The following is a 13,966-nucleotide window of genomic DNA, read 5'->3' as shown; positions in this document are numbered from 1 at the left end:
TTTTAGATATGTCATCCATCATATTGTGATTGAACTAGTACGAGTTTTCCTTTTTTTTGGAAAAAATAATAAAATAATTTTTTTTATATAAATTTTAAAAGAAACTCTTTTTTTTTTTAAAATTTCCTTATAAATATTAATTATAGAGAAACAAAAATTTAATTTTTTTTTTTTTTTTTTTTTTTTTTTTCAAAAAATTTTATTAATTTTTATTTTTTTTTTTATTTTTTTTTATTTACCTTTAAATGATAATTAATCAACAGTGAAACTTCACCTTATTGATTATTCAATTTTTTTATTTTTTTTATTATGTATATCATCATATAAATATGTAAAAAATTTTCAATTTTATTATAATTATAATTTTATTATTTTTTTTTTTTATCACACACCCAATATAAAAAGTTTTATGTGTGTGAAGTGGTGCATTAATATAATTTTTTTTTTTTTGTATGAATTTTAACAACAGCGGATTTTTTTTTATTAAAATATTTTGATATACTACAAATATAATTAATTATTATTATTATTATTTTTTTTTTTTTCAAATAATATGATGTACAGACACATAGAAAAATTTTTTTTTAATTTTTAAAAAATAAATTTAATTTAAAATAAAAAAATTAATATAATAATTATTGTTATATTAAATTTTAATTTTATTTATTTTTTTTTATTTTGTTTTTAATTTTTATTATTCATTATGTTCAAAAAATAATTTTTTAAATAATCATTATAAACTAATTTCATAATTTATGTATATATAAAAAAAAAAAAAAAATAATTATAAAAAATAAATTATATAAATAAATATTTCTGAGGAATAGTAACTAGTTATTAATTAATTAGATATGTCACATCAATCACAATCACATTTTTTTAATGATGTATTGAATAATAATAATAATAACAATAACAATAATAACAACATCATTAATAATGCAAATATTGAAAATCCATATATTGCAGTAAACAATAAAATTACACCAGAAAATGTAACTTCAACAAATTTAAATCAAATAGAAAAGGCTGTAAAAGTAGCAAATTCTCAAAATCTTGACTTGGCTCTCATTGGTAATTGTTCTTTCGGTGCTTTGATAGATAAAAAGTCTTGCATTAAATGGTGCTGTATTCCAAGATTTGATGCCGATCCAATTTTCTGCTCATTGGTTAGAAAATCTAATGACTCTGGTATATATTCATATTTATTTTTTTATTTATTTGTTTATTAATTTTATTTTTTATTTTTTATTTTTTATTTTTTATTTTTTATTTTTTATTTTTTATTTTTATAGGTTTCTATGATGTAATTGTTGAGAACTTTGCATTTAGCGAACAAAGTTATATTAAAAATACCGCTGTTTTATCAACAAAACTTTATAACAATAATGGAGGAGGTGTAGAAATTATCGATTTTGCTCCACGTTTTAACATGTTTTCCAGACCATATAGACCATCAATGATTGTCAGAATCATTAAACCATTGGGAAACTGCAGAATCAAAGTTAGATTAAGACCAACTTTTGGGTAATTATAAAATTAAATATTTTAATTTATATTAGTAATAATAATAATAAAATAATATTCTAATCTATTGTTTTATAAAATATAGTTATGGTTGGGGTGCACCAGAAAAAACTAGGGGTACAAACCATGTCAGATACATTCTACCATCAATGGTAATGAGACTCACAACCAATGCTCCAATTTCATATATTGTAGATGAAGTATTGTTTGAAGTCGATGAAACTCTTTATTTCGTTTTTATGGCTGATGAAAGTTTAAGAGAAAGTCTTCATGATATGACTAATACTTATTTAGATAAAACTATTGAGTATTGGCACGAATATACCAAATCTTTAGCAGTAAGTTATGGGAAATATGATCTAAACAAATTTAGTCACTTATATATTTATTAATTCTAATTTTATTTATTCTATAGATTCCATTAGAATGGCAGTCTCAAGTTTTAAGGGCATGTATTACCGTTAAACTATGTCAATTTGAAGAGTCTGGTGCCATTATTGCTTCGATTACAACATCAATCCCAGAAGAGCCAAGTAAAGAAGGTTATGATCTAAGATTCTGCTGGATTAGGGATACATCTTATATCGTTCATACATTCAATAAATTGGGTAATACTAAAATGATGGAGGATTTCCTTACATACATTTCAAATATTGTATCTGGTTCATTAGAAAGAGGTGGTTTTCTTCAACCTGTATATGGTATTTCTTTAGAAACCAAACTTTATGAAAAGTCAATGTATAGACTTGCTGGCTATAGAGGTTTGGGTCCTGTTAAAATAGGTACAAGAGATTACAAAACAATTCAAAATGATGTTTATGGTCAATTAATCTTAGCATCTGTTCAAATGTTCTTTGATCAAAGATTAAATAAACCAGGTGATATTCAGTAAGTATATATTAAATTAATATTTGAATTTAAAAGGTTATTAATATTCTTTATTTTTTTAATATAATCGTTTAGTTTATTCCATAAGTTAGAAGGTTTGGGTATGCAGGCTTATACAAACTATAATAAACCAGATTGTGGACCACTTGGTAATGGTTCCATTGAAGATGGAAAGATCTATACCTTTTCATCATACATGTGTTGGATTGGTTGTGATAGATTAGCTAAAATTGCAAAAAGTTTGAAGGTTCCACTTAGACAACATTTTTGGCAAGAATCAGCAAACAAGATCAAGGAAGAAATACTAGAGCGTTGCTTTAATAAAGAATTAAACTCATTTACCTCAATTTGGGATGGTGATTCAGTTGATCCATATCTTTTATTAATGGCTGAGTCTGGATTCATTGGTATTAAAGATCCAAAATTCATTGGTACAGTAGAATTATTAGAGAAAACCCATAGAAAAGGCAAATATATCACCCAATCAATGGATAGTAACAGTGCATCAACAACATTCACTCTCAATTATATTTCATGTCTTGCCAAAATGGACAGAGCTGAAGAAGCTAGAGAGCTCTTTGAAAATATTTTAAATGACTGTACACCATTAGGTCTAATTAGCCAAGATGTTAATCTTGAAACTAAAGAAATTTGGGGTAATTTCCCAAAAACAACTTCAATGGTTGGTATTATCAATGCAGCACTTTGTTTAAGTAAACCATGGGATGCTGAAATTTAAATTTATATTTTGGAAAAATTAATTTAAAAAAAAAAAATTAAAAATATATATAAAAAGAAATAAATAAAAAAATAAAACTTATAATAATAAAAATAGATAATAATATAGTATTATAATAAAATTATTTTTTTTAAAAAAATATATATAACCCCTTTATTATTTTTTTACCCCCATTTTTTTAATCAAATCTAATTTTTTTAATTTAATCTATAATAGAATGTTTTAAATAATTAAAAATATTTATTAACCAATCAATTGATATTATTTCCTTTCATCTATTTTATATTAATATTTTACATCATTTTATTGGGATTATAAAAAATTAAGATGGTAATAGTTATAGAGTCAGATCCATTCCTTTTTCTTTATCTAAAAAAAAAAATATCAATAATAGAAATAATTTTAAATAATTTTTTTGTAAATAGATTTTTTTTTTAAATATTTTAACAATATTATATTTTTTGACTTTTTTTTTCTCTATTTATATATATACGTTAAATAAATTTTAGATAATTTTTTAATTTATAATAATTTTTATTTTTTTATTTATTATATTTTTTTTTAAAAATAATTTTCCCATGTTTTTTTTTCTTTAATTTTTTTTTTCGTTATTAATTAACAATAGTTTTAATAAATGAGTAAAAACTAAAAAGAATAGTAACCATCTCAATTTATTATTTTTTTTTATAAAATAAAAAAAAAAAATGGTTTTTGTTTTTATTTTTTTATTTTTAATAATATATTTTTTCCATAAACTAGTATGTATTACTACTATTTTTTATAAAAAAAAAACTCAACAAATTTTTATTAATTATTAATAATTTTAGCTTAGGAGTCAATTTTTTAACAGTAATAAAAACGAATCATTCCTTCAACAAATACCTGGTCCATTTAACTTTCCTATTATAGGAGGAGTTTATTTATTAGATAGAAATAATTTACACTTATCTTTTGACAAATTATATAAAAAGTATGGTAAAATTTTTTCAATCAAATTTGGTGTTGTAAATACAGTAGTTTTAAATGAACCAGATATTATTTTTGAAGCTTTTCATAAAAATGCCAATTTTTTCAGTGACAGATATATGCTACCTTCTATCAATATATTAAGTGGAAATGGTTCTAATATAGCCTTTTCCAATGGAGAGTATTGGAAAAAAATAAGATCGGAATTTAGTTCATTAATTACTAAATCAAAAAATAAAAATTTAGAAACAGAATTTAACAAACATTATTTTAATTTTGAAAATTTTTTATCAGGCTATATTAAAAAGAATGACACTGTAAGTATTGTTAATATATATATACCCTTTATTGTATTTTTACTAAAATTTATTTAATTTAGATTTATATAAAACCATTTATTATGACATATACATTTAATGTTGTATATGGTTTGATTTTTAATGAATCGGTAGAATATGAACAGGAATTAATACCTAAAGAAATTTCCGATTTTATCCAAAGCCTATTTGACGTTTTAAAAGAAACCACCCTTTGCCCTGATTATTTACCTTTTTTAATATATTTTAAAAATGTAATTATTGCTATTATTTTATTTTTTTTTTTTAAATTATTAATTTTTAGATTTTTTTTTTTTTCAAATATATAGTACGATCATTTAAAAGAAATGACAAAAAAAATGATAGCAAATGTTAATCCTAAAATCAAAAAAATATTAAATGAAATGGATGAATCCAAGTATGTATATTGTATAGATGTTTATATCCACGGATTATTATACTAATTTAAATTTTTAAGCCCTAAAACACTTTTAGAAAATTTAATAGTCTCTATAAAAAATGACAAAGATAATATTTTAAAAATAGAACATTTAGACCATATTGTTGTAGATTTAATATTAGCAGGAATGGAGACAACAGGAGGGGTTATTGAATGGATGGTTTTAAACCTAACAAATAATATAGATATCCAAAATAAACTATATAAAGAATTATTAAGCAACAATTTCTTATCTTATCCATCTATAAATGAAGCCTCTAACTATCCATACTTCAATGCTTGTGTGAAAGAAACAATGAGAAGATCACCAATAGCATCAATGGGACCCCCAAGGCTATGCACAAAGGATATCGAGATTGGAGGTTACATTATTCCCAAAGGAACCCAGATATTTTCGAATCTTTACTCTTACTCATTTTCAGAAAAGTTCCATAAAGATCCTTTTTTATTCAAACCAGAAAGATTTATAGAGTGTCCAAACACCCCTATTTTAATTTTTAATTTAGGATCGAGACAATGCCCCGCTAAAGGAATGGCTGAGAGTGAAATATTTGCATTTGGTACCAAATTATTTAAAAAGTTTTTGTTTACATCACCAAACGATCAAGTAATAGATGACAAACCCCTATTCCACGTATCTCTAACACCCAAAAAGTGGTTAGTTAAAATAACAGAAAGATAATTTTACCAAATAACCTATTCAGATTGATTTATTTAAATAAAAAATAAATTATAAATTTCTTTTTTTCAAATTGAAACTAAGAATATAATAATTTTTTAAAAAAAAATAATATTTTACAAAAAATATTATAAAATTTTTTGAGATATCATTATAAAAAACTTTATATTTAAAGAATACCTTTATTAAAAATTAACACCATATTAAATCTTCAATGAAGTAGTCTTTAGCATTATCTGAAGCTCTAATTAAAGAATTGAATGGCGGATCTAAAACAACTCTTTGTGAAAAAGATGGTGTTAATTGAGGTTAATCTATACAAATCACATTTTTCATTATATTTGTTCTTTAAATTATTAAACTTCTAATTGAATTTTATTGGATGCTAAAGACTGCTTCTTTTGAAGATTTAATATTATGAATAAAGTAATATAAATAAAAAAATTCATAAAAAAAAATTTTATTTAAAAACAAAAAATAAAAATTAAATTTTAATTAGTAAATTTACTAATTGATTGATGTTTATTATTAAATGGTGAAAAAATTTGCTATTGTATTACTATGAGACGATATAAAATAAGTGAAGTACTTATAAATAGAAGAAAATGGGTGAAAATATTATAAAATTTTATTTTTTAAATTTTATTATTAATTTAAAAAAAAGCTATTTTTTAATATTTCAAAAATTATAATTATAAAAAATATCTTATAAATAGTTTTTATATCACTTTTGTAATAAAAAGTATAATTAAAGCCAATTATCTGATATATTTTTAATTAAAAATTTTTTAAATAATTTAATATATTTTTTCTAATTATTTTTTGTATAGAAGATTGATAAAAGTTATATAAAAAATATGTAATAAATGTAAGGAATTATTAAAAAACTATATTTATTGTATAAACTATGGATTTAGCAACATTAAAAAACAAATAGAACATTATTTTCATAAAAAATATAAAAAAAAAATAAAGGGAAATTGGAATATTGGAGTAGCTTCAAAATAAATTTATTCAATTAGAATTAAACTAAATAAAGACTAAAATTTTTATTTTAATAATTAATTTACCCTATTTTTAAAATCATTTTTTTCAATGTAATAGCTTACCTAGGCAATATGGATATCAATCGAGTGAGAATTTTATGAAATTTTTAAATCAAACATAGATTTAATTAATATTTTAAATCTAAATTTTAAATAAAAAAATAAGGTAGAAATTATTATTTTATCATAATTATAAAGAAAATAAACAATTGTTTTTTTGTTTTATTTTTTTTTTTTTAATTGTTTATAATTTTTTAATTTTTTAAAAAAGAGTCTTTAAAAAAATTTTTTTTTTTTTTAATTAAAAATTATAGCTTTACAACACACACATAATTTTTCATTCATCAGCTTTTTTTTTTTTATAATAGCATTCAAATAATAATATTCGTTCATTTTTACACACCTTTTTTTTGTAAATAATATTTATCTTTTTTTTGTAAATATTTTTTTGTATATTTTTATATTATATTTTTTTTTGTACATTTTATTTGTAAATAATTTTTTTTTTCAAACAAAATGTATGAATTTTTAAACTTGTGTGTTTATTTATTTTTTGTTGGTACCATCTGTTGGAAGTTACCATCTTTTATTGGTAAATTCAGATTCAATAACACAAAAAGAAACAACAAAGAAAAAGATGACTGCCAATGTTGGAACAGTGAAGACAATTACTGGGCAAGTCAGGTAATCCAACAAACCCTACTACAAGAACCACAAGAACACCTCCAACTCCTCCAAAGCCTCCAAAAACCCCAACTACTCCATCTTTACCAAGAGCAAAAACACCTCCAACAACCTCAACAACCTCAACAAAACCAAGAGCACCAGAAACTCCCATCTCTTCAACCAAAAGAACCAGAAAAACCACATCAATCTCAAACACAGCAATCCCAACGACCAATTCCACAAAGACCAATCCCATTCATTCAACTAATTCGTCAGCAACCCCAACAGCAACCACCACAACAATCACAACAACCAATTCCATTCATCCAACGAATTAGTCAGCAACCCCAACTCCAACAACCACACCAATCCCAACAACCAAAACACCCACAACAATCACAACAACCAATTCCACAGAGACCAATCCCATTCATCCAGCTAATTCGTCAGCAACCACAACATCAACTACCACAACAATCACAACAACCAATACCATTCATCCAACGAATTAGTCAGCAACACCAACCACAACAACCAATTCCACAACAACCAATTCCACAACAACCAATCCCACAACAACCAATCCCAAAGCAACCAATTCCACAACAACCAATTCCAAATCAACCAATTCCACAACAACCAATTCCACAACAACCAACTCCACAACAACCAACTCCACAACAACCAATCCCATTCATTCAAAGAATTCGTCAGCAACCCCAACCACAACAACCACAGCAACCACAACAACCAATCTCATTCATCGAACGAATTTGTCAACAACTCCAACCACAACAAATTCATTCAGAACCAACACAACAACCCCAAACCCAAAATGCTCCAATAAAGCCAAATGAAATTGATTTATCTTTGGTCAATTCAAATGGAAGATTAAGTCTAGATCCAACTCCATTGAATGAAACAGAAAAGGCATTAATACGTTTAAATGAACGTATCGAACTTTATCAACTAATGCCAAAAAAGGAAATCCCAGGTGATGGTAATTGCCAAATGCATGCGCTATCAGACCAGATATTTGGTGACTTGGAGCATAGTGTAATAATAAGAAATAACATTGTCGATTGGCTTAGACAAAATAAAGGTTTTTACCTTCCAAATGGAGAAACCCTCTCAGACTTTGTAACTACAAACAGTTGGGAGGAATATTGTAATAGTATGTCCCAAAATGGCACATGGGGCGATCATTTAACATTGGTCGCTGCAGCTGAGATTTATAAAATAAATATTTCTATAATATCTTCAGTTGAATCCCAGAGTAGTTCTTTCATAGAAATTACTCCAAGCATTAAATGCCAGAATGGAATTTTGTTATCCCATTTTGCAGAATTCCATTACGGTTCTTTATGCCCATTGGCTAGTTAAACCATTCTATCGGTAAGTTATTTTATTTTCCCACTATTTTTTTATTATAAACTATTTTATATTAATTCATTTTATTTAATACATTAAATTTTAGCAATTTTCAAGCCATTTTCAAGTAATATACAAATAATCTAAGCCGTCTCTAGCCAAGTTATAGTATCACTACAGTAAAAATCTTATTTTTATTGAATATTAAAGTATGGATTCATTTTTTGAATTTTATAAAAAAAAATTTTTAAAATTTCTTTCAATTTTTTCCGAACAATGACCGGTCAATTATAATAATTTTAAAAGCTTTTAAATATAAGTAAGTAAATATGCACATTATTTTACAAACAAAAACAATTTATTTAGATATGGGATTTATTAGTTAAATATATGAATTACTAACACAAATTAATTTTTTTAATATTTAGTGTAAAATCTGGACAAAATTGCAGTGTCTTTTTAATCGGGTAGTTTCATCAAACTCCAGTTTTTTTTCCAAGTGTCTGTTCTATAACATTTGTTCATAATATTATGAAGTTGCTATTCTTTTTGGTAGTGATTGGGAACCCAAATGGATTTTTAACTCAAGATTATGCAAATTTCTAACTAATCAAGTAACCAATGAAGCTCATCCAAGCTGTCAAGTAACTAATGGTAGACTTCATCTATCTACTCAACTATTTTATTAATATCATTAATTGCTCTGGCCAAGCAACTATGACCATAGAAATCAAATAGTTTTAGGAGAAGAGAAACTGAAGCTTCGGTGTAACAATTAATCAAACTAGGGAAACAGTCACAATGGTGTTATTTAATCAAATATATTTTAAAATGCTCTGTAAAGGAATTAGTATCTGATTGAGGTAGTTTCATAAATAAAGTCTCATTTCTGCATGAATGTAAATTTATAATTAGACTTATAAATTACTAAAAATTTTCAAATAGAGATTCTCCGGTGGTTGAACACTTTATCAAGTGTAACCAGTACCTCAATTAGTAAAGAAGATCCAAACACAATTAGACCAATCAATATTTTTAAAAAACCAAATTAATAAAAATTAAAATAAAAATTATCTAAATAAATAATAAATAATTCTGGAAATTAAATATAAAATTATTTGTTTGTAAATTTATAAATTTTTTTTTTTAAAAAATCTAACTTATATTATTAGTGTAGTTTTTTGGATGTGTATAATGAAAATGAATTAATAACATATACCAATGTATCTCTTGGGTACAACATGTGTCTTTTACTCACTTCAATTTTTTCTGAACAGATATCTGGTTTATTAATAAAACAATTAAAAGAATGTGTAAATGGTTCAACTCCAACCATAATTATTACTGAGCTTGGAGGTTAAGCAAAAAGATAACGAGAAAACAATTCCTCATTCCCATCAAAAAATTCTGAATTTAATATTTTTTATTCATCAAAATTAACATCAAATACCATTATCCAACAAATAAAAAATGGACTGAGAATTCTATAGAAGAAATGTCACCTTTTAAAACCTTTGGTCAATATGTTTATGGAAAAAACTATGATACTTTACAATATTAAATCAAAATATTTTTAGATCATTAAATAAATAAAATGTTTATTTAAAAAATAAAATAGTATTTTATTTACAAAATTAAACTATATATTAATAAAATATATAAATTTTATGACTATTATTACTGCTGTTACTATATTATACTGTTATTATTATTTACTAAGTGAGCAACCTAAATCAAATGATGAAGGAGTTTGATACAATTTTCTTGGTGTTTTTAAAATTGGTGAGTTACGATTAATATTATCACAAGTATTTTTTCTAACTTTTTGTTCTATAATATTTTGAATTCTTGGTTTTACAATTGATTCACCATCGAGTTTTAATAAAACAGTATCAGACAAAGCGGTGGCGGTAAAAGTACGATGATTTTTTAAATTTGGATCGCTATCTGAAGGTCTTTTATAAGCAGTTTCACCAAAGAAATCACCTACACCCAACATTGTTATAATACTTTTATTCCTTTTACTTGAAATTCTAACACGACCTTTCTTGATAATATACATACAATCACTTTCGTCACCTTCATTAAAAATAGTTTCGTGATCTTTAAATGGAACATCTTTAGCACCGTTAGCTATACTGTCAACTTCTTCTTTGATGATGTACTGAGTGATATTGTGTTGGAATGCTCTGGTAATAGCATCACGACATGAATTAATATGAGAGAGGTCCATATGAACTTTTTGAATAAATTGATAGAGAGATGAATGGAATTCACTTCTAAGATCGCTAGTCTTCCAAACCAATAGACAAACATCAGTTTCAGCAACGACAGTGGCAGAAGCATTGATAGACTTATCAAGTTGCAAAGCACTTTCACCCAAAGTTTCACCAGCACATAGTTTAATTGATGGTGTTTTTTCTGAACTATTTTTGATAAGATCCCACTCTTTTTCATAAACCAATACCTTTCCACTTAGTATGATATAGAATGAATCCGATAAGGCATTCTTTCTAATAATAACATCATTTCTTTTAACCCAAATCTTATTACAGAGATAAAACATTCTTTGAACCTCCAATGGTGAAAGTTTTGAAAATATATTACAATTGTTTAAGGCCATTTGAATTTGAATACACTCTGAAATACCTTTGTACTTTCTATCAACCTTGATAACTTCTGTATTCTCTAAGCCTTCTTTAGGTCTAACGATTTGATCTTTGGTATCTATATTATGACTACAATGAACCACACGAATTTTTTTCCTGATATCCTCTGGTAATGCTAATAGATTGGTAATTGGTGTATGGATTGGTGCAACACCACTTTCATGGATAATCATATCGGCATCAAATACAAAGTTCTTTAATCTTTCAATTCTTGTGTCTGATAATTCTCCTTTTTCTTTTAATTCTTTGAATTTGTCCAAATCATAAAATGTGTCTGCGGAATAGCTAATCTTTTTACCATAGATTTCTAGTTTAAATCTAATTGTTGGGATGACATGAAAACTATAATCAAATTCAAATTCTAAAATTTAAAAAAATAAAAAAATTAGTATTAATTTTTATTTTTTAATAAAAAAAAAACTTTGTATTACTTACCAGCACCTAAAATTTTAATTTTATTTCCAATTGTGACAGGTACCCATGTATAATAACTTCTTAAATATTTCTTTTTTGTTCCAGTTAAAGCCTTTAATTTTCTCATATAGGACTCGTTAATTGTTTTGGTAGTATATAAAGTGACTTTATTTCTTTCGATTATCTTTTGAAGAATACCAGAATCGTGATCTGCATGGCAATGAGTTAAAATGATATGCTCCACCTTCTTTCCGTAAATTCCATTCTCTTGAAGATAAGTAGTGTTTCCAACTGGTGGATCTACGACAACACCACTACCATTTATCCAAATGATAAAACCGGTGGTATGAGATCCAAAATTAAAATCTAAACCATGGCTAACACCCAAAAATGTTACACCTAATGCTGGAACTTTAAATCTTGTAAGTGGTTCATGGCCATCTGAGTATGGTGTTAAAGGATCATATTGAGACTGTACAGTTGAATCGATTACACTGATCTTTTGTTCATGGTCACCTTCATGGAAACTGATAAGGCCTTTGGTATTTCTAACTGTAATTGGTAAAAGGATTCCCTCTCTGCTGATTGATGGCACATTTAAAGTTACACACATATCTTCATTAAATGTTTTAAATTCAACATAGCTTTCCAACTTTTCGGCATTAGCTCTTGGATCAATGGCCAAACGTTCTTTGAGTACATCGATTTCATAATTTGGTATAACAATCTCTTCTTTTGTATAAATGTGATGAGGAGCTGGACCAAAGATTGACTCTGAAAGGATAGTTTCGATACGTTTCTTTTGCTCCGTAGTACAAATAATTACAACTTTGTTTTTTCCTTTTTGTACAAATTTATTATAGAAAATTGGGAACTCGACTTCTGATAATGAAACATCATTTGAAATTAAAAAGTGTGGAACAATAAAATGGCAAATCTTTTGGTCTCTTTTTAATTGATCTGGTGGAATACCAACTTGAATATAGGTGCTTGAATCATCGGGTTTATAGACATATGATGGGCCTGGGAATTTTTCGATTTTATTCTTTGTAAAATATGGTTCGTTGATTTCATTATTATTGTTATTATAATTATTATTATTATTATTGCTATTATGACTATAATTATGCTCGACTTGATTTTCATCAAACTCTAATATTTCTTGATCTTTTGAATCTATTATATTTAATAACAATTGGATACTATCGATTAATTCAGAGATCTTTGAATCTGGTGATAAGCAATTATCATTTGAAAACTTTTGGAAGCTTTGTTCTATTTCTTTAAAATCTTTATTAAAGACATAACTTGTACTAAATTCTATTGATCTTCTGTCTTCCAATGGTGATGACAACAAATCTAAAAGACACAATTTATTTTCGCTACTGTCTATGATATCGGCAATAATTTTGAAAGATGATAAAAATTGAATAGTTGCCTTTGTTCCTTCGATAATTTCAGTAATGGTGCCACTAATTTGGCAGATTTGATTTACAATTTCAATATAAAGACGTTCATAACTTAATGTTGGTAAATTCTCTAACTGATCACCCAATTCGCATCTTAATGTATCGGAAACTTGCTCTATATCTTCAATACGAATAAAATTATTACCAATTTTAGCTGAAATCACTGCCAATAGAAATTTGGATAAATTTTCGAAATATTCGATTGACAAATTTGGCTTTTCTACTAATGCTGAAATTTTGAATGTTTCGAATGCTGAAATTTTGTTATCCTTTGATAAACTCTTTACAAACTTTTCTAATCTATAGTAAATTTAAAATATTAATATTTTTTTTCTTTTTTTAAAATAAAAAATAAATATTTACTGTTTTAAAATATTTATAATATTTTCAAAATTTTTTATATTCATTTTTATTTATATATATAAATAATAAACTACTGTTTGTAAAACAAATAAACAATTAAATTTTTATTAATTAACTATTTGAATTGAAAAAAAAATTATTCAAATAATTGATGGGTTTTTAATTTGTCTTTAAATATAAATAAATATTTATCACACAATTAAACAAAAATAAAAAAGTTTAAATAGAAGCAAAAAAAACAATAAAAAATTATAAAAAAAATATAAAATTATTATTTAATATTTATTTAAAAACCAGTATCACACGCAAGAACAATATAATATGAAGATAAAATATATATAAAGTGTAAAAAAATATATATATTAAATTATATGGAGTAGGTGGGTAAATGT

At 24.9% G+C, this 13,966-nt stretch overlaps 4 protein-coding genes across 4 annotated transcripts; 3 read left to right on the top strand and 1 right to left on the bottom strand.

Moving 5' to 3' along the window:
- Positions 1–700: 700 nt before the first annotated feature.
- On the top strand, positions 701–3,286 carry DICPUDRAFT_92511 (uncharacterized protein). The gene is made up of 5 exons (XM_003290523.1): positions 701–1,191; positions 1,296–1,527; positions 1,613–1,865; positions 1,943–2,415; positions 2,491–3,286. The coding sequence occupies exons 1-5, from the start codon at positions 852–854 to the stop codon at positions 3,152–3,154; spliced, it is 1,962 nt and encodes a 653-aa protein (XP_003290571.1). The 5' UTR covers positions 701–851; the 3' UTR covers positions 3,155–3,286.
- A 572-nt stretch (positions 3,287–3,858) lies between these two features.
- DICPUDRAFT_81297 (uncharacterized protein) lies at positions 3,859–5,579 on the top strand (the record flags this gene model as incomplete). The annotated part of the gene is made up of 5 exons (XM_003290522.1): positions 3,859–3,912; positions 3,982–4,437; positions 4,500–4,691; positions 4,767–4,855; positions 4,916–5,579. 5 exons carry the CDS (start codon positions 3,859–3,861, stop codon positions 5,577–5,579), a joined length of 1,455 nt encoding a protein of 484 aa, XP_003290570.1.
- A 1,559-nt stretch (positions 5,580–7,138) lies between these two features.
- DICPUDRAFT_81296 (uncharacterized protein) lies at positions 7,139–8,671 on the top strand (the record flags this gene model as incomplete). Its single annotated transcript, XM_003290521.1, has 1 exon — positions 7,139–8,671. One exon carries the CDS (start codon positions 7,139–7,141, stop codon positions 8,669–8,671), a length of 1,533 nt encoding a protein of 510 aa, XP_003290569.1.
- A 1,588-nt stretch (positions 8,672–10,259) lies between these two features.
- On the bottom strand, positions 10,260–13,618 carry PdeE (uncharacterized protein; the record flags this gene model as incomplete). Its single annotated transcript, XM_003290512.1, has 3 exons — positions 10,260–11,689; positions 11,764–13,511; positions 13,575–13,618. 3 exons carry the CDS (start codon positions 13,616–13,618, stop codon positions 10,368–10,370), a joined length of 3,114 nt encoding a protein of 1,037 aa, XP_003290560.1. The 3' UTR covers positions 10,260–10,367.
- Positions 13,619–13,966: the final 348 nt, after the last annotated feature.

The sequence above is a fragment of the Dictyostelium purpureum genome (assembly GCF_000190715.1).
Source record: "Dictyostelium purpureum unplaced genomic scaffold DICPUscaffold_228, whole genome shotgun sequence".
NCBI classification, from domain to species: domain Eukaryota; phylum Evosea; class Eumycetozoa; order Dictyosteliales; family Dictyosteliaceae; genus Dictyostelium; species Dictyostelium purpureum.
This window is presented reverse-complemented; position numbering and strand designations above follow the sequence as displayed.